Source organism: Magnolia sinica, chromosome 7, assembly GCF_029962835.1.
Source record: "Magnolia sinica isolate HGM2019 chromosome 7, MsV1, whole genome shotgun sequence".
Lineage (NCBI taxonomy): Eukaryota > Viridiplantae > Streptophyta > Magnoliopsida > Magnoliales > Magnoliaceae > Magnolia > Magnolia sinica.
The window spans coordinates 82,407,221-82,433,510 of NC_080579.1; the positions used below are offsets into that span (position 1 = coordinate 82,407,221).

At 44.8% G+C, this 26,290-nt stretch overlaps 1 protein-coding gene and 1 non-coding gene across 2 annotated transcripts; both read right to left on the minus strand.

Annotated features, from left to right (window-relative positions):
* Positions 1-3,118: 3,118 nt before the first annotated feature.
* On the minus strand, positions 3,119-4,480 carry LOC131250683 (uncharacterized). The gene has a single exon (XM_058250966.1). It carries the CDS (start codon positions 4,478-4,480, stop codon positions 3,119-3,121), a length of 1,362 nt encoding a protein of 453 aa, XP_058106949.1.
* Positions 4,481-8,282: 3,802 nt separating this feature from the next.
* Positions 8,283-8,401, minus strand: LOC131252339 (U5 spliceosomal RNA). Its single transcript, XR_009174365.1, has one exon. It is a non-coding gene; the product is annotated as a U5 spliceosomal RNA (small nuclear RNA).
* Positions 8,402-26,290: the final 17,889 nt, after the last annotated feature.

Consider the following 26,290-nt stretch of genomic DNA (forward strand, 5'->3'; position numbering starts at 1 on the left):
TGCGAGTGGTGGTTCGGTATGCCCATAGTATTTTAGGAAGTTCTTCTGCCCATGCTCCTTTAGCTCGGTCGAATTTAGTTCGAAGATGTTGTTTAATGATCTTGTTGACTGCCTCGACCTGTCTGTTTGTCTAAGAATGATGGGAAGACGAGTAGACATTTTTGATCCCGAGATTATCGCACATCTCCCGATACCACTTGTTGTCGAACTACTTCCTGTTATCGGTAACTATGGTCCAAGGTATCCCGAATCGGAAGACGATGTTTTTCCAAAAAAAATCTGTGATCTTTTGCTCGGTTATCCTAGCAAGTGGCTCTGCTTCGACCCACTTTGTGAAGTAGTCTACTGTAATAACAGCGAACTTGGTCTGTCCCTTCCCTAAAGGGAGTGGTTCGATAATGTCGATTCCCCATTGTGCGAAGGGCAAAGGGCCGATCATAGGGATTAGTTCCTCGGGTGGCTGTTTCGGGATAGTTATAAATTGTTGGCATTTGTCGCAACTTTGGACGAGATTGCTAGCATCATGTTGAATGGTTGGCCAGTAATACCCTTGTCGTAAAACCTTATGTGCGAATGATCGTCCTCCTGAGTGATTCCTGTAAATCCCTTTGTGGATCTCCTGCAATACATAATCGGCTTCATAATGATTCGGGTAACATAGCAGAGGAGTGAAAAATCCTTTCTTATACAATATTCCGTTAATAATGGTGTAACGGGAGGCTCGGACCTTCAACCGTCGGGCCTCAGCACGATCCTTGGGCAACTTTCCACTGTCGAGATATTGGACGATAGAGTCGAGTCAAGCAGGTTCCGAGTTGATTGGATGTATAGTCGGGCTAAGCGGGTCGTCGATACTTGGCTTAGCAACATACTCGATCGGAACAGACCTGAGTATATCGTCTTAATCGGCAAATGCAAGTTTTGCCAATAGGTCGACCTTAACATTTTCTGTTCGAGGGATCCGAGTGACAATACATAGTTTAAAACCATCTATCATTTCTTTGACTTTCTTCATGTATGCTTTCAGTTGCTCTTTTCATGTTTGATACACATTGGTGACCTAGTTGACGACCAACTGCGAGTCACTGAATACGTTGAGATGAGTAACACTCAGACTGGCTACTAGTCGGAGGCCGAGCAACAAGGCTTCGTATTTTGCTGTATTGTTTGAGGCTTGAAATCCTAGTCTTAAGGCATATTGTATATAGGTTTGGTCGGGAGTTTCCAATACGACTCCTGCCTCGCTTGCCTTAGAGTTGGATGAGTCATCGACATAAAGTTCCAGGGGGTTGGGTCGGGCGATGACTCGGGAGAAGCAGTCAGCTGTTCAGTTGGCTCATCTTTAAGCTCAGTTACAGAGTCGGCTTGCAATGTAACTTCGGTATGAAGTCGGCCACAGCTTGTCCATTAATCGATACCCTCGGCTTTTATTGAATATCGAATTCACTGAACTCTATCACCCACTTCATCAGTCGGCCAGAAGCTTCTGGTTTCTAAAGAATTTGATGCAGTGGAAGGTCAGTCATGACGATGATAGTGTGAGCTTGAAAGTATGGCCGAAGTCGTCGTGAGGAGACAACTAGAACTAGGGCTACTTTCTCTAGAGGCGGATATCTTGTTTCTGTTGGTAATAATGCTTTACTGACATAATAAACATGCAATTGTTTTCCTTCATGTTCATGTATCAAAGCCGAGCTTACGGCTGCATCGAAAATCGCCAGGTACAACAGCAAAGCTTCCTCAGGCTCGGGTTTCGATAAAATGGGTGGAGATCCGAGGTATGACTTCAACTGCTGGAACGCTGCTTCACACTCTTCCGTCCATTCTACCATTTGCCGACCCTTGAGTTGTTTGAAGAATGGGAGACACTTATCGGTAGCTCAGGAGAGGAAGCGGTTGAGTGCGACTACCCGTCCAGTCAGTTTTTGTATATCCTTGATCATTTTTGGGGATTTCATGTCGAGAAATGCTTTGATTGTTTTCGAATTTTCTTCAATCCTTACTTTGATTTTTTTTGAATTTGCTTCAATCCCCCACTGACTGACTAGAAAGCTAAGAAATTTACCCGAGCTTACCCCAAAGGCACACTTGCTCGGGTTCAACTTTATCTGGTATTTTCGAAGGATGAGAAACATCTCCTCTAGGTCGATAATATGATCGGTTGCGTGTATACTTTTGACAAGCATGTCGTCAATGTATACTTCCATGATTCGGCCGATCTGCCGAACGAACATTTTGTTTGCCAATCGTTGGTAGGCTGCTCCTGCATTCTTTAGATCAAATGGCATCACACGGTAACAATAAAGTCCTTTGTCGGTGACAAATGTAGTTTTAAATTTATCTGATTGATGCATTATAATTTGATTGTATTCAGAATAAGCATCCATAAAACTAAGAAAATCTTGTCCTGCCATGCTATCTACCAGCTGATCGATCCTTGGAAAAGGGAAGCTATCCTTTGGGCAGGTTTTGTTTAAGTCGGTATAGTCAATACAGACTCGCCACTTCTCATTGGCTTTCTTAATGAGTATGACATTAGCTACCCATTTCAGATAGTATATCTCCTTGATGAATTTAGCCTTGAGGAGCTTGCTGACCTCTTCTTCAATGATGGCGTACCTTTCGGGGCCGAGCGGTCGTCACTTCTGTCAGATCGGTCAGTAGGTCATATCACCGAGGCGATGAATCATCACCGAGGGATCGATACTAGGCATATCTTCATGGCTCCATGCAAATACATCAGCGTATCGCCGGAGTAGAGATATCAATTTGTCTCTCAAGGCCAACTGTAGAGACGAGCCAATTCGAACTGTCTTAGACTCGTCTGTATTGACCAGAGGTACCGAGATAAGGTCTTCTACTAGTTACCCTCGCTCGTGAGTTCCGGCCCGAGGGTCCAATGATTCAATCATGGTTACCTTGCTTGGAGCCTTTACGGCTGTCGCATAGCAGCGCCCTGAGTCTTGTTGGTCACCTTTGACGACTCCTACTCCCGACTCAGTCGAAAATTTCATAGAGAGATGGTACGTCGATACCACAGCTTGGAGAAGGTATAGAGAGGGTCGGCCGAGTATAGCGTTGTAGACTGATGGTTGGTCGACTATCAGGAAGTCGACCATTACTGTCGCCTGGTGCGGACACTTAACAGCAGTAAGTGGCAATGAGATGACTCATTCGGGGAGTTTCGTCCACCAGAGAATCCGATTAATGGGGTGTGAACCGGCCGCAACGCTAATCGTTCAACTCCCATTTTGTCGAACGCTTGAGTGAACAGTACGTCTGCGGATGACCCTATCTCAATGAGAATGCAGAATACCCTGCAGTTCACGATCATGAGGGTGACGACTAGTGTGTCATCATGCAGATGATGGATGCCTCGAGCGTCTTCATCAGTGAACGAAATGCAGTATTTCTCCCTTTTCTTTTCTTTCGAAGGACGAGTTAGTATCAGGATTTCGGACTCGGGTCGACTGATGCTCTTGGCATGATTTTTTCGAGCATTATTTGAGTCGCCTCCGCCTCGGGGACCACCGACGATGGTTCGGATTTCCTCCGTGGGTCGGTTTTCACCCAAACATTCTTCCATTGTCCCGGTTCTTTTGACGTGCTCTCTAAGACGGCCTTCTCGAATGAGTCGCTCGATTTCTTCTTTCAAGTGGTAGCAGTGACTCGTATTATGCCCATGATCGCGATGGTAATAGCAGTACTTATTTTTGCTCCGTTGGTTTGGGTTGCTTTGGAGCCAATCTGGCCAGTTGACGAATCCTTCGCCCTTAATTTCCATCAAAACTTGTTCTTGCGGCTTATTGAGCGGGGTATACGTTGAAAACTTGCGGTCTAGCCGTTTATTCGACTTATGCTCATCACGTGTCTGATTATCTTTATGATTCTTTCCACTGACTGAGTCAACTTCTTTCTTTACTGACTCTTTGGCCGGGACTTTTGCGTTTTGGGCGACTTCGCGCATTATCCGGATTTCTTCGACATCCGCGTATTTATCCGATTGAGCCATGAACTTCGCCAAAGTAGTCGTTGCGTTTTTGTCCAGAGATGTCAGGAACGGTTTATCTCTGATGCCTCGCATGATCGAGTTGGGTGTTGTTTCGTCTGGATATTTCCGGACTTGGAGCGACTCGAAGTTGAAGCGTTTGATATAATCTTTTAGCAGCTCTCCCTCTTTTTGAACTATGTTGTTCAAGTGTGTAAATGGCTTCAAATTTTTCTTCCCACCAATGAAATTGGTGAGGAAGGCATTGCTGAGCTTTGCGAATGAGCTAATGGACTTTGGTTTCAACTGTTTGAACCAAAGTCGAGGTATGTTGGCTAAAGTGAGGGAGAAAGCTAAGCACGTTACAACATCCAAGGCATCGTGCAGCTCCATATATGTCCGAAAGGATTCGATGTGCTCGGTAGGATCGGTCTTGCCGGTGAAGGGCCTAATCTGCGGAAGACGGAATCGTTCTGGTAGCCGAGCTTGCATTATCTCTTCTATGAATGGAGATGCTTTTGCCTAAGGTCTTATTTGGTGTATATCACGGCCTTATTTCATGTCAGCGATCTCTTCCCACACTTCCCTCCTGAAGTCCTGGAGGTCGGCTTTTCAGGGTTCATCACTATCGGCAATACCCTCAACCGGAGGCCTGCTGTGCTTCCTCCGATCTATTTCGTATCATAGATTGGAGGCTGGCAGCGGGGCGGTCATGGAATGAGCGGGCGTAGGCTCAGCCGAACCTTGGTGCTGACTTGGCTGAGGGACAGATCGCGGAGCGGCAGGCTGAGGGTCAGTGAATTGTTGCTGAACATTTGCCCGGCCACTATTATATTGAGGCGGAACTTGTTGGCAATGGATCTACTCCAGCATCTGCTTCATATAGTTCAAATCGGTCCTGAGTTCTTGGACTTCCTTATCTAACCGACTGTTTCCTCGGTTCCGTTGATTGTACTTGGTCGAAACGGAGGTTGCTGGACAGGCGGCAGAACCTTGTCGGTTATCGGGTTGGTTCTGGGCCCCTTGGGCTCCGTTCGTACCCGGCGGACCTTCAAGTGCCGGTGGTCTAGTAACAACGACCTTAGTGGGCTCGTTTTGAGCATTTCTTCTGGTTTTCGCCATTGAAACTTGTTTAAAGCTTTTCGACAGAGCCTGGAAAATGACTTTTCGTATCGCTTCCCACAGACGGCGCCAATCTGTTGATGCAAAAAACTGATTGCGTCCTCCTCCGCCCTACCTCCTGCACAAGAAGGAAACAAAGGAGACCCTGGTTAGAGCCGGAGACCCTCCGATGCTTAAGTTAATGATAGGGTCGTAGTAAAAGGTTTTTAGGAGAGTTTTCTGCGTACCTTTCACCTTGGAGGTCCCCTGTATTTATAGGAATGGGAGGACCCCCGACGTACATGGATTCTTCTCTTGATTTCTCGGAGATTTGATTTTGATCTGTTTTTGGACTCCATCCGATCCTGAGATCTTCGGGATCGAAGATCCTTCTACTGAATTTTTGGGATCGAAGATCCTTCTATTGGATTTTCGAGACAGTATTTCCATTTACACCGTCTTTTCCTTGCTTGGCTGGCCCTAACCGACTCTGGTTACGAGTGGGCCTCGACTGGCTATAAGGATAAACTATTCGTCATCTGTCGGATGAAACGGAACAGACCCGTAATCGATATCCTTTCTTAATTCGATAGCCGACTCTATAACCGACCCAAACATGGGTTGGTTTTATAGTCGATCGGGTGGCTTCTAAGCTTTGGGTTTTTTATCGGTCTCTTTAGATGTTGTTTCCTTGTTTGCCGAGGCGACTTTTTGCATCTTATATACTTAGCCTTGTGGCTCATGACTTTATAAGTTTCGCTCGAGATTTATTCCCCGGAACCCAAGTCAAGTCTCTCCTTTAGGCTTTTTTGCTTACCTGCCTCGGTCGGGTTTATTACCTCGGATCGTCGGGCAGTGTTAGTAGAGTTGGTCTATTCCATAGTCGAGCCTTTGGACTTTTACTATTTTCTTCCAGCAGAAGCAATGAAATTACGTAAAATTAATAATAATAATAATAATAATAATAATAATAATAAATAAAATAAAATAAAATTGGGTTCACCTGATGACGGGATTTGTTTAACTTTTTGGCTTGAAGCCATTAAATTACGTAAAAATACGGCTGGATGGTGTGAATATAAAATACATCCATCAATGTGGGCCGCACGACAGGGGCACTTAGTAAAAGCAAAGTGATGATTATTATTACTGTCTGTCACTGTACGTACGGATGGATTACACGTTCAATGCCATCCGTTGTTACCAGGTGGGTTTAATGTAAGATGTGGATGGGGCCACAGGTTTTAAAGTTCAGATCCGTTCCGTCCATTGAACATTTAAGGATTTGTAAATACATTCTGAAAAAAATGAGCCAAATAGGTGAACTAAACTATTAATATTTATTTTAATGATCCAAAAACTATAAACCATTCAGATTTCCCGGTGCCATAATGCAAATCGGATAAGCCTCAATTTTTGGATAATGATCAAATAGGACATTAATAAGCCGATGAACGGTCTCGATAGATGAAATTAACGAAGGTGGGCCATATTTTAAGTTTATAGTGGAAATCCAGAATATGATGGCAGTTCTGTAATTATCGGACTGAAGAGGGGGGAAATATTCCGTTGTGTAGGGGCCTCTTTTGCCTTTCTTCCAGAGAAAGTTATGCAATTTCAAAAATGACTAAAATACCCTTCATAAAGAGAGGTGAGGATATCTTTTGCTGTATCGTGGCGCACCTAATATTTGGAAAACAACAACTATTAGCGACGGATGAATATCCAGGTGGACAGGAGTGACTGACGGTTTGGATGTAACAAAAAAATTAAAATGGGCTAACATGAACGGTGGTAAAGAGAATATGAACGGTTCAGATCATTGTAATACAAAACATGTGAGCCCCAGTGGGTGGCGACATATGGCGTAGCGATGGAGGGAAAAATTTGTACGTGGACAACCGTTGGCTTTCTCAGTGCACTCGCGCGGTTGTATTTTATACGTGGGTTCATGGTACACGTATGCCGCTTCGGAACAGTTCATAGGCCACGCCCATCATTTTTAATCTAGGTCACATAATTTCAGAGTGTGCTGCTTCGACGGAAACGGATTGGCTACTCCCCCTGCCACCAGCCGGTGGCTGGTGTTCGGTTCTCTGTGGGCCCATCATGATGTATTTGTTTCATCCATTTCGTTAATTTATTTTTAGAGATCATTTTAGTACCTGATTCCAAAAATGAGAGGTATATAAATCTCAGGTGGACCACAGGAAAATAATAGCTATTAGATATCCACCGTTAAAATCCTCCTAAAGCCCACTTTATTTGACATCAAATATTTTGATTAGGTCATACAGGCCTAGTCAAAAATCAAAAATCAGCTTCATCCAAAACTTACGACCCCCAAAAGGTTTTTAGCCATCAACGCTCATTCAACACTGTTTCTTGTAATGTGGTCCACTTGAGATTTGGATATAACTCATTTTTGTCTCGTACCATGAAATGATCTTCAACACTGTTTCCTGTAATGTGGTCCACTTGAGACTTGGATATAACTCCTTTCTTATCTCATAGCATAAAATGATCTCTAAAAATAGATGGACAGCGTGGATGAAACACATACATCATGGTGGGGCCCACAGAGCCCCGACCAATAGCCATTGGCTGGTGGAAGGGGGAGTAGCCAATTCGTTTCCTGCTTCGACGGGCCAAACTCGTATAAAATAGATGAAAGGTTAGAGTAAACTGAGCAAAAGCCACTGTCATACGTCTGGCCCACAAGAACAGACCGGCCTGATGCGAGGATCCGGTGCGACCCACCTAATGAGCAGCTTTAAGTACCTGACAAGTGGCACCTGCCAATTGGCACAAGTGACTCTCGAGTAGCGGTTGTCTTCGAGCACGGATTCAGCTGGACGCACGCCTATACCTAGTTGTGGGTTTGTTATTATGATGTGTGGCCCACCTGATATGAGGACCATCCTAGTCATTAGTATCCTCCCACACAAGCTCAGCGCACGGGCATCTAGAAGTCCGTACATCCCTGTTTGGACTACGCCATGTGCCCATCATGGATCGTAGTCCAATTACACAATCCAGACATCAGGCATGAGACTGCACCATTTAATTAAGGTGTGACGCGTACAGTTCTACTCATGGCCCTATTTGCTGATCTTTGGACAGTCTACCCACATATAGGACGCAACTCACAGTAAACGAAGCAATAGCTATACTTGAATATTAGCTCTGTGGGGCCCCCTCACAGAGAGGGAACACCTTCAAAAATAGGCGTATGCCGCTGTGTGTGGCGTGCACACGGTATTCTTTAGTAAAAGGCGAAAGAATAGTTCGCTTTGTGCTCACCACGCAGCTGCGTGACAACTCTCTACTTAGCTCTTTTCTCATATACCTCTCTGGCTGTTGTGTGATTACCTTCTTCGCCGATGTGGGACTAAGTGTTCCTGTATGTCTATATCATATGTTGATGTTGTCATCTTTGTTGTCATCTTTGAGGTCTTCGTACCCGACCCTTCGGTTCACTAGATTTGCATATCCACGCCTGCCATGTTGATTCATGTGACAGCACGTTCTCGTGATCTAGGCTGTTCATTGAGTGGGCGAACTGTCCATTTGTATGGCCCAGTGCCAGGGTGGTCTGGCCATCAGCTGGGAAAATGAAAAGAAAGGAATTAGTTGAAATGGGCTGACAGTACCAAGTACAAATTAATAGTGTCTTTGCTTTTGGCCAATAACACGTCTGGAACAGGCCCATCTGATGAACGGCCTCGTGTCACATTGGGATGTCGTCCTGTAACTGGCTGAGTTCCCAGACCATCGTTGAAAGACTCGGCGACTCCACCCGAGTCGTTTGGCCGTAACTGGAGTCGGGACTCGAGAAAGAGCTGAATCGGACCATCTTTCCCGAGACATCCGGACGAATCGCATAAAACCGGTGGGGGTCTTAAAATCATGGCTTTGATGGTTGGATTGTCCTAGTCCCCTTGCATACATGCACTCAATGAGCATTTTTCAGGGAAAAAAATAAAAAGAAAAAGAAAAGAAAGGTGTGCGACTCCCTGGAAGCTTGACCAAGTAGTGGGGCCTTACATATTAAGGGTTGCACAAAGTGGGCCATGCTAAGTAACTTGGGGGTCACCTACTAGGGGTTGCACAAAGTGGGTCATTCTAAGTAACATGGGGGCCAACTACTAGGGGTTGCAAAAAGTGGGCCATATTGTTGTTGAAATCGGGTGTCTTTAATATATGTTGAAATAGGGGTCATTAATCAATCGATTAGACTGATCGATTGATTGAAATTTTCCAAAATTTCAAATTTGCTTGCTGGACACTTTTGAATATGTTTAATGAATGCTCAATCAATTAGGGTTGTTTGATCGATGCCGATCATGAAATTGCGTGAATTATCTATTATGGCACGCGGAAGCTTGGCGGAGCTTATAATTTTATTCATTTTTTTTGACACACGCACACACACCCCACACACTCATGCTGGTGGAATTTCACCACCTATGGGTACTCGAACCCTTGACCGGGAGTTGAAACTCTCGAGAGTCTACCACCCGAGCAACAGTAAGGACCCTGGTAGAACTTATAATTACGGCTAAGTCATAGGGGATGAATAGGACCATTTAAAAATTCTTGCCTGATTAAAATAATTTATCAATTCAAATAATAAGGCAATTAATACTTAGGCTTTTAAGCCAAAGTGGATTTAATCACATAATTACAAACAAAATGAATCAATAAACAATTAGGATATAAGAAGATAGTGATCTTATGTGTGATATGTGCAACCTATTTAACTCCTAGCATATAGCTAATTACGCATTCATAATTCAACAAATTAAGCTCACATGTATAAGTAGAAATGTATATAAATTACAATATTAAACACAAGCATGTATAGTAGTTTGACTACTTGTGAGACCCGTATCCTAGCCCTCACCGTTCCATAGGCTTCCATGGCCCTCCAGGTCGAATTCCGACAACTCGCGATGTATATCTGACATTTGCGCGCGATCTTGAGTCATATCCCGTATTCCAGAGTCGGCTCGACACGAGATTTGTACCTTTGCGACCGCGCCGTTGCCACGGTTCCGATGTCGCGTCTCGCGCGCCGATGTGATACCCGAGCCAGGAGATGTGGGCCCGCGTTCAGTTCGAGAAATTGCCGCGCGTTTGCAATCTAAAGAGAATCTCTACAATATGTTAAATTAATCAAATACATGTCACATCACCCAAAAGCAACCCAAAGTCAACTCTCTCTCTCTCCACCCATCCCTTTTCAAGAACACATCCATCACTCACTCACCCACCACACCCCATCACTCATCCATTCCTCCCTCTCCTTACATCACCTCTCTCTCTCTCTCTCATCTCTCTCTTATTTTTCCTCCCAAGCAACCATCCATAACATGAGAGCTCTATGAGAGAGCCGTGTGTGGCCCACTTCCTACCTCCCATCTCTACCATCCAACCGTCCAATGTCCATCATCCTCCATTAAAGTCGAAGCCGAGGAGTTAGGGGTTTCATCAGACCAAGTAGGGACAACAATGGTGGGTGATCTAACCGTCAACTTTTATTTGAGGGCCTACATATGGTGGGACCCATCTTGATGTATGCTTTGTATTTAGGGAGGGCCCATAGTGGCGGGGCCCCTCCCCTTCTTACCACTCTCTCTCTCTCTCTCTCTCTCTCTCTCTCTCTCTCTCTCTCTCTCTCTCTCTCTCTACGTGTGTGGCCCACCCTGATGGACCCCACCACGAAGTATGTATTTTATATCCATGCCTACCATCTGTGGGGCCCACTTTATTGATGTCCAGGAGGTGGTTGGACGAGAAAGGAAAATGCAATTAACAGCTTGATCCATAGCTTTGTGGGCCATCCACGTATGATGCATGTGTTTTATCTAAACTGTCCATTCATGGACCCCACCCTCTGCACGTGTGGCACCACACCGTCCAGCAAGGGACGTGGGACCACACAGTGATGTATGTGCCTTGGTCCACACCGTCCAGATGGCTGGACGGTGGACCACGTGTGATATATATGTTTCTCCACACCATCCTTCTGTTTGGAGATGAGGGCTGCCCCACATGTGTGACACGTGTGGAGTGGGACCCACCTTGATGTAATTATTTTACATCCATACCGTCCAATTATTTGGGATGTGGAGCCCACCATGCTGTATGGATTTCATTTGCATCGTCCGTGCAGGGCCACCGTGATGTACCTGTTAACCCTGCCGTCCATGCATTTGCAACCGTGTGGGGCCCACCCCACACGTGCTGCATGTGTGGGAGTGGGCCCACCTTGTGTATATGTATTTTAACATCCAGGCGTCCGTTCCTCTCTAGACGCTAGATGTTGGGGATGCTAGAGTTTTTTTTAAATAAATATAATATGTATATATATAATAATATATAATATATACATTCTATGGTGGTGGCCATCTACGTGGGACCCACCCCACGTGGCAGCAGCTTGGCTGCTGTAGCGTGGAATAAAATCCACACCGTCCATCGATCTCATGGGACCCACCTGATGAACTGATTGGATGACGTATATACAGCAGGTGGGCCACGTACGTGGGACCCACCTGATGAGTGGATTGGATGGCGCACCTCTCACAGCAATACCTGCTGTGAGTTGACGTTAGCGGGTTCTGTGGGACCCACCTCCCTAGATGTAGGCGACACATCCAAACCGCCTATACATTTGATGAGTTCGTCTCAAGGCTTGAGATTAAAATGAAGCAAATTTAATTCTATGGTGGGCCACGATATGTGGACCCCACCTTGACATATGTGATTCATCCACAACGTCCGTCCATTTGTGGCCCCACTTGCTGCACGTGTACAACATCCACACCGTTCATTTGCTATGCAGGGGCCACCGCATGATGTATGTATTTCGTCCACACCGTCCAGACCTTGGACGGTGGGGATCGGACGGCTGGTGTACGCACTCCAGTTATATAGCTACTGCATTGACGTCGTAGTTAGGTGGATCTAATCATGTGGTACGTGTGTATCCACACTGTCCATACATTTGGTAGGAGGGGCCCACCATGATATGTGTTTGTTTTACGCCGTCCATTAGAAGGTGGGATCCACCGTGAGATATGTATTTTTCTACACCGTCCAGGCCCTGGACGGTGGGTTCCTCATTTGATGTATGTGTTATATCTCACCATCCATCTGTTGGGTTGCTGGGCAGCCATTGTGCTGCTGTGAAGACGTCAGTGAGTTCTGTGGGTCCCGCTTTGATTTTATGTATTTTATATTAGTCGTCCATCTGATAGGCTATGTGGGGCACACCGTGATGTATCTGTTATTCACGCCATCGATCTATATTCTGGATGGGCAGGGTCCACTTTGATGACGTGTTGTATATTCACACGTCCATCCGTCTTTCCCTATCGGCAGGTGGGACCCATCCTGATGTATTTATTTCTTGCACACCGTCCAGATTGTACTGGACGATGTCGGACAATGTTTGGATGGTGTTGATTTACATAGACAATGTTTGGATGGTGACACACATGTTGCACCTGCAACTATTGAAATGATTTTAGATGTGATCCAAGCTCCCACTTGTGAGGCCCACTTTGATGTATTTTGTGGCCCATTTGGGAGGCCCACTTTGATGTATTTTGCAGCTCATTCAACTCGGGCCATTTAATTCGGCCCATTTGACTTGGCTCATTGATTCAGCCCATTTGACTCGGCCCATTCGACTCGGCCCATTTGATTTGGCCCATTCAACTCGGCCCATTTTGATTCAGCTAATTCAACTCAGCCCATTTGATTCGGTCCATTCGATTTAGCCATTTGACTCGACCCATTTAATTCAGACCATTTTGATATGGCCCGTATGAGCGGTTGTGATGTGTATTAGGCCCTTGAGTGAGGCCCATGGTGTTGTATATTATATCATTGTGTGAGGCCATGGGCCCACTATATGGCTCTATGTGGGCCACTCCTTGGGAGCAATGTTGGTTAAATGCCACATTGATGGGTAATGATGGTTTAATGTCCACATTGTGACCTTCCTTAGGCCTTGTTCGGCCGATTATTATGATCGATTGCCGATTCTGATTGACGTGGCCGATTTGTCGATTCTGATTATCGAGGCCGATTATCGATCGATTTCAATTGTTGTGGCTGATTGCCGATTAGCGATCGAGGCCAATTATCATGACCAATTGCCGATTCCAATTGACGTAACCGATTTGCCGATTCTGATTATCGAGGCCGATTATCGATCGATTTCGATTATCGTGGCCGATTGCTAAATAGCGATTGAGGCCGATTATCATGACCGATTGCCGATTCCGATTGATGTGGCCGATTTGCCGATTCCGATTGTTGATACCGATTCTGATTGTCGAGGCCGATTAACGATCGATTTCGATTGTCGTGGCCGATTGTCGAGGCCCATTGTGATGTATATGCAGCCCATATTTGAGGCCCAATCTGATGAGCATTTGACCTCGGCTTGATGCATTTAAGGCCTATCTAATGTATGTGAGGCTTATATGATGAGGCCCATTGTGGTGCATTTGAGGGCTAGGTGATGGAGCACGTTGTGTTGTATATTAGGCCCATGTGAGAGGCCCTTCGTGATGTATATTAAACTCTTGAATGAGGCCCATGGTGTTATATATTAGGCCCTTGTGTGAGGCTATGGGTCCACTATATGTTAGATTCTATGCGGGCCATTCCTTACAAGCAATGATGGTTAAATGTCCACATTGTCGAGGTCGATTGTCGATGCCGAATATTGATACCAATTATGAGTATGTGACAGCATAACATCATGATACATGCCCATATGCATCATCTGCATATTTGTTATGAGATGTAGTTGACCATTACATATGTCATTGGGCAAGTTGTTATGAGACTCCCTGATTGGTGGAGATTGTCTCACATGAGCGCACGGTATGCGCAGGATTGATGCATAACTGGATTATATGAATCATACATCTGACATTGTGTATTTTTATTACTGTATGCCCTAGCGACATCAGAGCCGTAGCCTCCATAGGCATATCGTGGAGGCCAGATGGGACAACGGAAATATGTTATTAGCATTGGGCTGCCATAGATGACTCTGGGTGAAAATTCCTAAACCCTCTTGGTACCAAAGGATGCCCCAACGTCGAGACCGAGTGGATACATGAGCGCCCGAGTGCAGAATACCAGGAGGCGGCGTCTCCCACTGTGTCGTAGTCGATTGGGAGGGGGTGTGGCCTTACCCGCCTAAGGGAGTAGGCATAGCTAGGCTGATTCTGACCAGCTCCTAAATGGGTCTGCTATCGATGAGGCGGGTAGGTATTGGTATACTGCTGGCAGGCGGGTAGTGAAGTCTTTTCCACTCGCTGGGCTACGCAGCCTGCAGGGGTGGTAGACAGTTTGGAGTGTACTAGACCCCGGTGATGATCCCAGAGATATACAGTACTGATTGAGCAGGAATTGCATACTTATTCATTCATTCATTCACTATCCACTCGGGCTGGTGGTGTGCAACTATTTATTACGTGTGCCTTCGCAATGGCCAGGATTTCGGTTGGGGCGCGCGACTAACCTGAGATTAGGACTTTACCACATTGGGTCTGACTATCCAAATTCAGGTATGGGACTAGTTTCGATATAAGTCCCTTGTGATGGACCCCATAGCCTGCGATACTATGTAGTATCATCCCGACTTCACACTCCAGCATGATCATTTTATTTGCACCGCATATCGCATTACATCCGCAGCATATGACATTTTGAGTTACTATGTTTCTGCATTTATACGGCCTAGATACGACTGACGGTATTTGTGGACTCCTCAGGATTTGCATATTACATTGCATCATCGGCATCTGATGTTTAACTTACGGTTTCCGTATTGCATAACTGATCTACATTACTTCATCAGTATATGATATTGTTTTTATTATATTTCTGCATCGCATAGCCTGGATAAGGCTGGTGGTATTTATGGGCCTATCAATATATTTTCGCATTACTCTGATATTATATGAATTATGAGTTTGTCAGTATTTCCACTTACTCTGTTATCGTATGAATCATGATCTTGCCAATATTTCTGACATTATATGATTATGGCATTGCATTGAATACTTGTCGCTTATCTTGTGCACACACTTACACCACCCTCTAAGCTTTCTATAAGCTTATGCATGATAGATGCGTGCAGGTGACGATAGGACGTAGTCGAACTGGGGCAGGAGCGTGCGACAGAGCTTCTGGAGATTTTATTATATGCATGTATTTCCTTTTCAGTATTGTACTCAAATGATTATATTAGTGGATATATGGTGATGATGTTGTTTTTAGGATTTGGGTATACTTGTGGTTATGCTTCTTATGAAACAAATTCATGTTGAAAATCCTCCTTGTAGGATCCCAGGATTGGATTCTTGCGTATGAGCGCTGAAAGCCAAGAATGGGGTACTATGGAGGCTGTCGGCGCCAGATTCGGTGATCGAGAATTTTGTGAGCTCGATTTTCGAGTTTGGGGCGTGACAGAAGTTGGTATCAAGCATAACTTGGGAATACCTAAAGATAACATCACATATCTGCTGATAGCTACCCTATACTCCATGATTGTTGAGAACTTAGAATGATTAGGTCCCCGAGTTTGAATAACTTAAAGACTTTTTTACATAGCTCCTTGTCATTTCGATCATCTCTGATCCGGGATCCTAGGTTCAGTAGGATCACCATAGTATTGATGATGCATCTTGGGAGGGTGAGGTTAAGATTAGAGAGCGTTATCTTCATCTTTTGTAGATTGATTGTGACTTCACATATATACTTGATAATATTTCCTCTTCCCTTATCTATTCTATAAATTTCGAGGAGAAAATTTTTATTAGGTGGGGAGAGCTGTGAGACCCGTATCCTAGCCCGTACCGTTCCATAGGCTTCTTCGGCCCTTAGGTCGAATTCTGGCAACCCGCGACCTATATCCGATATTTACGCGCGATCCTGAGTCGTGTCCCGTATTCTAGAATCGGCTCGACCCGAGACTTATACCCCTGCGACCGCACCGTTCCCGCGGTTTCGACATCACGCCTCGCGCGCCGATGCGATACCCGAGCCAGGAGATATGGGTCCACGTTCAGTTTGAGAAATCGTCGCGCGTTTGCAATCCCAAGAGAATCTCTACAACATGTCGAATCAATCAAGTACATGTCACATTACCCAAAAGCAACCCAAAGTCAACTCTCTCTCTCTCTCTCTCTCTCTCTCTCTCTTCACCCATCCTTTTTCAAGTACACATCCATCACTCACCCATCCCTCTCTCTCTCTCTCCTTACATCACCTCTCTCTCTCTCTCTCATCTCTCTCTTATTTTTCCTCCTAAGCAACCGTCCATGGCATGAGAGCTCCATGAGAGAGCCTTGTGTGGCCCACTTCCTACTTCCCATCTCCACCATCCAACTGTCCAATGTCCATCATCCTCCGTTAAAGTCGAAGCCGAGGAGCTAGGGGTTTCATCAGACTAAGTAAGGACGACAATGGTGGGTAATCTAACCGTCAATTTTTATTTGAGGGCCCACATATGGTGGGCCCATCTTGATGTATGCTTTGTATTTAGGGAGGGCCCATAGTGGCGGGGCCCCTCCCCTTCTTACCAATCTCCCTCTCTCTTTCTCTCTCTCTCTCTCTCACTCTCTCTCTCTCTCTCTTTTGACGTGTGTGGCCCACCCTGATGGACCCCACCACGAAGTATGTATTTTATATCCATGCCTACCATCCATGCAGCCTACTTTATTGATGTCCAGGAGGTGGCTGGACGGTCCAACGCTGCTGGAACCGTCCAGCAGTCTGGATAAGAAAGGAAAATGCAATAAGCAGCTTGATCCATAGCTTTGTGGGCCATCCACGTATGATGCATGTGTTTTATCTAAACTGTCCATTCATGGACCCCACCCTCTGCACGTGTGGCACCACACCGTCCAGCAAGGGACGTGGGACCACACAGTGATGTATGTGCCTTGGTCCACACCGTCCAGATGGCTGGACGGTGGACCACGTGTGATATATATGTTTCTCCACACCGTCCTTCCGTTTGGAGATGAGGGCTGCCCCACATGTGTGACACGTGTGGAGTGGGACCCACCTTGATGTAAGTATTTTACATCCATACCGTCCAATTATTTGGGACGTGGAGCCCACCATGCTGTATGGATTTCATCTGCACCATCCTTGCAGGGCCACCGTGATGTACCTGTTAACCCTGCCGTCCATGCATTTGCAGCCGTGTGGGGCCCACCCCACACGTGCTACACGTGTGGGAGTGGGCCCACCTTGTGTATATGTATTTTAACATCCAGGCGTCCGTTCCTCTCTAGACGCTGGATGTTGGGGATGCTAGAGTTTTTTTTTTAATAAATATAATATGTATATATATAATAATATATAATATATACATCCTATGGTGGTGGCCATCTACGTGGGACCCATCCCATGTGGCAGCAGCTTGGCTGCTGTAGCGTGGAATAAAATCCACACCGTCCATCGATCTCATGGGACTCACCTGATGAACTGATTGAATGACGTATATACAGCAGGTGGGCCACGTACGTGGGACCCACCTGATGAGTGGATTGGATGGCGCACCTCTCACAGCAATACCTGCTGCGAGTTGACGTCAGCGGGTTTTGTAGGACCCACCTCCCTAGATGTAGGCGACACATCCAAACTGTCTATACATTTGACGAGTTCGTCTCAAGGCTTGAGATTAAATGAAGCAAATTTAATTCTATGGTGGGCCACAATATGTGGACCCCACCTTGACATATGTGATTCATCCACAACGTCCGTCCATTTATGGCCCTACTTGCTGCACGTGTGCAGCATCCACACCGTTCATCTGCTGTGCAGGGGCCACCACATGATGTATGTATTTCGTCCACACCGTCCAGACCTTGGACGGTGGGGATTGGACGGCTGGTGTATGCACTCCAGTTATATAGCTGCGATCTGATCATGTGGTACGTGTGTATCCACACTGTCCAAACATTTGGCAGGAGGGTCCCACCATGATATGTGTTTCATTCACACCGTCCATTAGAAGGTGGGATCCACCGTAAGATATGTGTTTTTCTACACCGTCCAGGCCCTGGACGGTGTGGCCCTCATCTGATGTATGTGTTATATCTCACCATCCATCTGTTGGGTTGCTGGGCAGCCATTGTGCTGCTGTGAAGACGTCAGTGAGTTCCGTGGGTCCGCCTTGATTTTATGTATTTTATATTAGTCGTCCATCCGACAGGCTATGTGGGGCACACCGTGATGTATTTGCTATTCACGCCGTCGATCTATATTCCGGACGGGCAGGGTCCACTTTGATGACGTGTTGTATATTCACATGTCCATCCGTCTTTCCTTGTCGGCAGGTGGGACCCATCCTGATGTATTTATTTCATCCACACCGTCCGGTGTCGGACAATGTTTGGATGGTGTTGATTTACATAGACAATGTTTGGATGGTGACACACATGTTACACCTGCAACTATTGAAATGACTTTAGATGTGATCCAAGCTCCCACTTGTGAGGCCCACTTTGATGTATTTTGTGGCCCATTTGGGAGGCCCACTTTAATGTATTTTGCGGCCCATTCAACTCGGGCCATTTAATTTGCCCCATTTGACTTGGCCCATTGATTCGACCCATTTAACTCGGCTCATTCAACTCGGCCCATTTGATTCGGCTCGTTCGACTTGGCCCATTTGATTCAGCCCATTTAACTCGGGCCATTTGATTCAGCTCATTTGACTTGGCCCATTTGATTCGGCCCATTCAACTCGGCCCATTTGATTCGGCTCATTCAACTCGGCCCATTTGATTCGGTCCATCGATTTGGCCATTTGACTCGGCCCATTTGATTCAGACCATTTTAATACGGCCTGTGTGAGCGGTCGTGATGTGTATTAGGCCCTTGAGTGAGGCACATGGTGTTGTATATTAGATCATTGTGTGAGGCCATGGGCCCACTATACATTTGGCTCTATGTGAGCCACTCCTTGAGAGCGATGCTTGTTAAATGACCACATTAATGGGCAATGATGGTTTAATGTCCACATTATGACCTTCCTTAGGCCTTGTTCTGCTGATTATCATGACCGATTGCCGGTTCCGATTGATGTGGCTAATTTACCGATTCTGATTATCGAGGCCAATTATCGATCGATTTCGATTGTCGTGGCCGATTGTCGATTCTGATTATCGATCGATTTCGATTATCGTGGCTGATTGCCGATTAGCGATCGAGGCCGATTATCATGACCGATTGTCGATTTCGATTGATGTGACCGATTTGTCGATTCTGATTATCGAGACCGATTATCGATCAATTTTGATTGTCGTGACTGATTGCTAATTAGCGATCGAGGCCAATTATCATGACCAATTGCCGATTTCGATTGACGTGACCGATTTGCCGATTCTGATTATGGAGGCCGATTATCGATCGATTTCGATTATCGTAGCCAATTGTCGAATAGCGATCGAGGCCAATTATCATGACCAGTTGCCGATTCCGATTGACGTGACCGATTTGTCGATTCTAATTATCGAGGTCGATTATCGATCGATTTCGATTGTTATAGCCGATTGCCGATTAGCGATCGAGGCCAATTATCATGACCAATTGCCGATTCCAATTTGACATGATCGATTTACCGATTCTGATTATCGAGGCCGATTATCGATCGATTTCGATTGTCGTGGCCGATTGCTGAATAACGATCAAAGCCGATTATCATGACCGATTGCCGATTCCGATTGACCTGGCCGATTTGCCGATTCCGATTGTTGATACCGATTCTGATTATCGAGGTCGATTAACGATCGATTTCAATTGTCGTGGCCGATTGTCGAGGCCCATTGTGATGTATATGCGGCTCGTATTTGAGGCCCATTCTGATGAGCATTCGGCCTCGGCTTGATGCATTTGAAGCCTATCTAATGTATGTGAGGCTTATGTGATGAGGCCCATTGTGGTGCATTTGAGAGCTAGGCGATGGAGCCTGTTGTGTTGTATATTAGGCCCATGTGAGAGGCCCATCGTGATGTATATTAAACTCTTGAGTGAGGCCCATGGTGTTGTATATTAGGCCCTTGTGTGAGGCCATGGGTCCACTATATGTTAGGTTCTATGCGGGCCATTCCTTAGAGGCAATGTTGGTTAAATGTCCACATTGTCGAGACCGATTGTCGATGCCGGATATTGATACTGATTATGAGTATGTGATAGCATAATATCATGATACATGCCTATACGCATCATCTGCATGTTTGTTATGAGATGTAGTTGACCATTGCATATGTCATTGGGCAAGTTGTTATGAGACTCCCTGATAGCCAGAAATTGTCTCACATGAGCGCACGGTATGCGCAGGATTGATGTATGACTGGATTGTATGAATCATGCATCTGGCATTGTGTGTTTTTATTACTGTACACCCTAGCGACATCAGATGGGACACCAGAAATGTGTTATTAACATCGGTCTGCCATAAATGGCTTTGGGTGAAAATTCCTAAACCCTCTTAGTACCAGAGGATGCCCCAACGTTGAGACTGAGTGGATACATGAGCGCCCGAGTGCCGAATACCAGTAGGCCGTGTCTCGTACTATGTCATGGTCGGTTGGGAGGGAGTGTGGCTTTACCCGCCTGAGGGAGTAGGCATAGCTAGACTGAGTCTGACCAACTCCTAAATGGGTCCACTATCGACGAGCCAGGTAGGCATTGGTATACTGCTAGCATGAGGGTAGTGAGGTCTTTTCTATTCGCTGGGCTACGCAGCCTGCCGGGGTGGTAGACAGTTTGGAGTGTACTAGACCCTGGTGATGATCCCAGAGATATACAGTACTGATTGAGCAGGAGTTGCATACTCATTCATTCAATCATTCACTATCCAGTCGGGCTGGTGGTGCGCAACTATTTGTTACGTGTGCCTTTGCAATGGTCAGGATTTTGGTTGGGGCGCGCGACTAACCTGAGATCAAGAGTTTACCACATTGAGTCTGACTATCCAAATTCAGGTATGGGACTAGTTTGGATAAAAGTCCCTTGTGATGGACCCTATAGGCTGCGATACTATGTAGTATCATCCCGACTTCATACTCCAGCATGGTCATTCCATTCACACCGCTTATTGCATTACATCCACAGCATATGGCATTTTGGGTTACTATGTTTCTGCATTTATACGGCCTAGATACGACTGACGGTATTCGTGGACTCATCAGGATTTGCATATTGCATTACATCATTGGCATCTGATGTTTAGCTTACTGTCTCCGCATTGCATAGCTGATCTACATTGTTTCATCAGTATATGATATTGTTTTTACTATATTTCTGCATCGCATATCCTGGATAAGGCTGATGGTATTTATGAGCCCATCAATATATTTTCACATTACTCTGTTATTATATGAATTATAAGCTTGTCAGTATTTCCACTTACTCTGTTATCGTATGAATCATGATCTTACCAATATTTCTGACTTTGTATGATTTGCATTAAATACTTGTCACTTATCTTGTGCATACACTTACACCACCCTCTAAGCTTTCTATAAGCTTATGCATGATTAGAGCTGTACACGAGTAGGCTAAGCTCGGGTACTCGATCGACTCGACTCGAAATACTCGACTCGATACTCGACTCGTCTGAGTTAGAGCCGAGTACGAGCGGGTTTCCACAACTCGTTTACATTACGAGTAGAGTACGAGTCTAAAGGTACTCGACTCGTACTCGACTCGTTCCCATATATATAAGCTTGCCAAAAAAAAATCCTACCCCACCCACCCGTCATTTTCAACCAGCGAGCAGCCGAGCGCCCAAAAAATACCCTACCCCACCCACCCGTCATTTTCAACCAGCGAGCGCCCAAACCCTTCTTCCCTCCCCAGCTTGTTTGAAAAAAAAAAAAAACCCCCCTCTCTCTCTCCCCTCCCTCTCCCAACGCTCGTCCCTCTTCTTCCCTCTCTCTCTCTCTCTCTCTCTGTCTCTCTCTCTCTCTCGCCCCTGTCCTCCCCTGTTCGGCGGTGCTAGACCCTGCCGCTCGTCCCTACGGCCTGTCTGGTGCCCCTGTCCGGTGACGGAGCTCGTCCCTACCACTCGTCTGGTGCCGTAGCTCATCCTTACCAGGTTGCCACTCGTCCGTCATCGCCCTGCCCTGCATACAGCTGCCGGTCATTCCTGCCCAGCTCGCCCGGTAATGTGTGGGTTTGATTTTTTATTTTTAATTTTTAATTTTTAGAAATTGTTTAATATATGTTAATATAGAAATTGTTTAACATAGTTTTGGGATTAACTTGATATTTGTGTTTTCCCTAAATATTCGTTTTGCTATGGATTCCCTAGAGGGGGTGGCTAACAGTGAAGTGTGAGCTGACAGTGGGTGTGGGTGTACTAGTCTAATGGGCTAACAAAAAAAAATAAAAAAATAAAAAATCATAATAATAATAATAATAATCCCAAATCCCAGGTATAGGGACTGCATAGTTCTATTCTTTCTAAGTCATAATAATAAAATAGCAAGCTTTTACATTTGGTGGGGCTAGGGACTGCATAGTTCTATTCCTTCTAAGTTTGGGAAGGCAAGGTATTGTATGCTCGTACTCGAACTCACCTCGAAAACTCGGACTCAACTCGACTCGTTTACTACTCGTACTCGGCTTGTACTCGGGCGAGTAGAGCACGAGCAGAGAATCCATGCTCGTTGGCCGAGTAGAGCTGAGTACGAGCAGCACTCGGGCGTTAAGAGCCGAGTACGAGTAGGGCGATACTCGACTCGACTCGACTCGTGTACAGCTCTATGCATGATAGATGCGTGCAGGTGACGATAGGACGCAGTCGAATTGGGGCAAGAGCGTGCGGCAGAGCTTCTGGAGATTTTATTATATGCATGTATTTCCTTTTCAGTATTGTATTCAAATGATTATATTAGTGGATATGTGGTGATGATGTTGTTTTTAAGATTTGGGTATACTTGTGGTTATGCTTCTTATGAAACAAATTCATGTTGAAAATCCTTCTTGTAGGATCTTAGGATCGGATTCTTGCGTATGAGCGCTGGAAGCCGAGAATGAGGTACTATGGAGGCTGTCGGCACCGGATTCAGCGATCGGGAATTTTGTGAGCCCGGTTTCCGAGTTTGGGGCATCACACTACTTGCCTACTTTACTCTCGGTGTATGCACTCTCCTCGAATGTACTAAATTTTCACTATCTTATTAGTTTTCAATAGGTTTATCTTTAACCTTTACAAGCATATACTCCCGTCGGATGCTTACATAAGGTCTTAGAAATATACACTCCAACCGAAGGCCTACACAAGGACTTAACACATGAACACTCTCGTCGAAGGTATACACAAGGACTTACACACACCTCGCTTATGTTGGTGGTGATACGGTCCTACACAAGAACCTACATGAGTTTAGGTCACAAACTCTATACTCAATCCTACACAAAGAAATAGTCCGTAGAATCTTACAATTGATAACCTTACATGTCGGATTAAGCCCCATTGATGCACATTTTGCGATGCATCTTCACTTCTTGAATTTGCTTCTCTTGTGCTCCTCCGATCTTTGAAGGTGGTCTTCTTCCATTTCCTCGAATCGATTATGGGCAATGATCTTTCTATTGAGATATCATGGTACTGCAAGTTAGGTTGAATCTACTACAACAAATGATGTTAGTTGGTTCCTAGTAGGGATTCACCTATATGGGTGTTCTAGAGCATGCTTAGATAAATATTTACTTGTAGGTTTATGTCTAATATATAGAGTAATAGAGAGAACATGAACACCTTCATAATGGATCCTGAAAATGCTTATTAGAATGATTAATCACAAGAAGGGTGTTATAAATCTCTTTGGTTTGGAGTCTAAGAGAGAGATAACGAGTGGGGAGTCGCATACGCTCTAATTGGACCAAAAGCCCATCGAAATCCCCAAATACTGAATGTCCTATATAAAGGAAACAAGCTCCAATTGTCAAAAAATGGGCAGAAAAATGGCACATTCGATCGATCGAATACCCTTCGATGAGATCAATAAACTCTAGCTTTTCGGACAGTTACTGTTAGTTAGTTTTGGCCATCCTCAATCGATTGAGCACTGAGCTTCTATCGATCGAAGCTCCGCTCGAGATCCATTGACAGCTTGTTAATAGAATCAAGAATCACTCGACGACTACTGTATGGGAAATGTGTTTTATAGTAGCTTCATACCTTTCAAAAGCTTAACTTATCATGTTTGTTAAGTGTTTAAGGCTTTGTTTAGATGAGTCAAATGTCTAACTATGAGATGATTCATCTTGAGGTGAGTTGTTTTGGTTCTTAAGGTGGTCTGGGGCTAGGTTTATTAAGGCACCTCATGCTTTATCCGTTGTCTTCGGCCTTGATGCTCAAAGTCTTCGAGTATTCGTTCTTCATTGTATTTCTATGGAGGCTCAACCGACTCAAGACATCATAACTCATGTCATCGACAAAAATGAGGCACCAACAGATCGATCAATGGTTAGATTGGTGATGCGCGCGATTTTGCGTAATTGCGTTATTTGTTTCGTATTCCAAGTGTAACACTATATATATGGGTGTAATATGAGATTAGGATAGAATAAGGAGAGTGAAATCATTTATAGGGTTTGGAATAAAGAAAACTAAGGTTTTCTCATCTGTAAGTTGATCTAATCTCTTATACTTTCGTTTTCATAGTAGATTGTTCGCCACTTTGTGCCATGATTTTTTTCTGAAAGAGTTTTTCCACATAAAATCATTTGTTCTCTATATTGCTTTGTTTTGCATTTATCTTTTTTTTATTTGATTCTACTCGGGATTTGCTTCCATAGCTCCCAACAAGTGATATTAGAATTATATGTTGGGATTCAAGTTTGAATTTGAGACATGACAATGAATGGATCAAATGTGAAGTACGAGACAAAGAAGTTCATTGGAAAAAATAACTTTGAACTATGGAAGGTGAAGATGAGAGTCCTTCTAATTCAGGAAGGGTTACAACAGGCACTCATTGGTATAGTAAACCCTCATGAGATTATGAATGATGAAGATTGGGAAGAACTTGATAAGAGGGTGATGACCTCGATTCAATTATGTTTATCCGATGATATCCTCTATAATATCTTTAATCAGAAGGCCACACAGGACTTTAGATAAAGTTAGAATGTTTGTACATGACTAAATCTCTCAGTAATCGTCTATACCTGAAAAAACAATTCTATAATCTGAAGATGGCAGAATTATCGAATCTGAATGAACACATTAGTACGTTCAATCAATTTCTTTGCAAGTTGATGAGTGTGGGTGTGAAGATCAATGAAAAAGACCAAGTCCTAATCTTGTTCAATTCTCTTCCAGAGTTGTACGATAAGTGTCACACTATCTTGGTTGACGACTAGAGTTGTATACAAACCAAGTTAACTTGGTTAACTCGCTCGACTCCAATCGGAAAAGCTTAATTCAATTTAGTTTGAAACTGGGTTCGAACCAAGTTGATCTTATTTTTTGAGCTCGAACGGACTCGACCAAGCTCGACTTAACTTGACTCGAAACTTGACTGATTCCTATAAATTCGACTCGGATTGGGTTCACTTAATATAAATATTTTGTAAATATTTATATTTAAATAAAAATATTATATATTATATACATTAAAAATCTTAAAATCTAAACTCGAACTTAACTCGAAAGATCGAGCTCAAGCTTGGCTCGAACTCGGCTCAAGTTGGCCGGAGTTGCTGACCAAGCCGAGCCAAGCTGGCTAGTTAGGCTCGAGGACCGAGTCAAGCAAAGTTCGGGCTGGGGTAGCTTGCTAGCCGAGCCAAGCCAAGCTATGAGACCCTACCCTAGTTCACATGTGTGCGTGTGTATATGTGAGTATGTATCTCGTTCATTTTAGTTTCGCAGTCCTACCGATCAAATTTCGGTGACCCGCGACCCTCGGATTGTGTTTGTAGTCATCCTTGAGTCCGGTCACATAGACCTGACTCGGATCGACCCTAGACCTATGCCATCTCGTTCGTATCGTCGCCGCGGTTCCAACGCCGCGTCTCATGCATGAATCCGATGTGTACATCTTGAGATATTAACTGCACTATTCTTGGCCATTCATCATGCATGTGGGACCCACGTAGACCCATGGGCACATTTTCCCATGTGAGGGTCCCACC

Bases quoted from the DNA above. Each gene is read 5' to 3' on its own strand.
- LOC131250683 (XM_058250966.1), bottom strand. From the start codon at position 4,480: ATGCAAGCTCGGCTACCAGAACGATTCCGTCTTCCGCAGATTAGGCCC.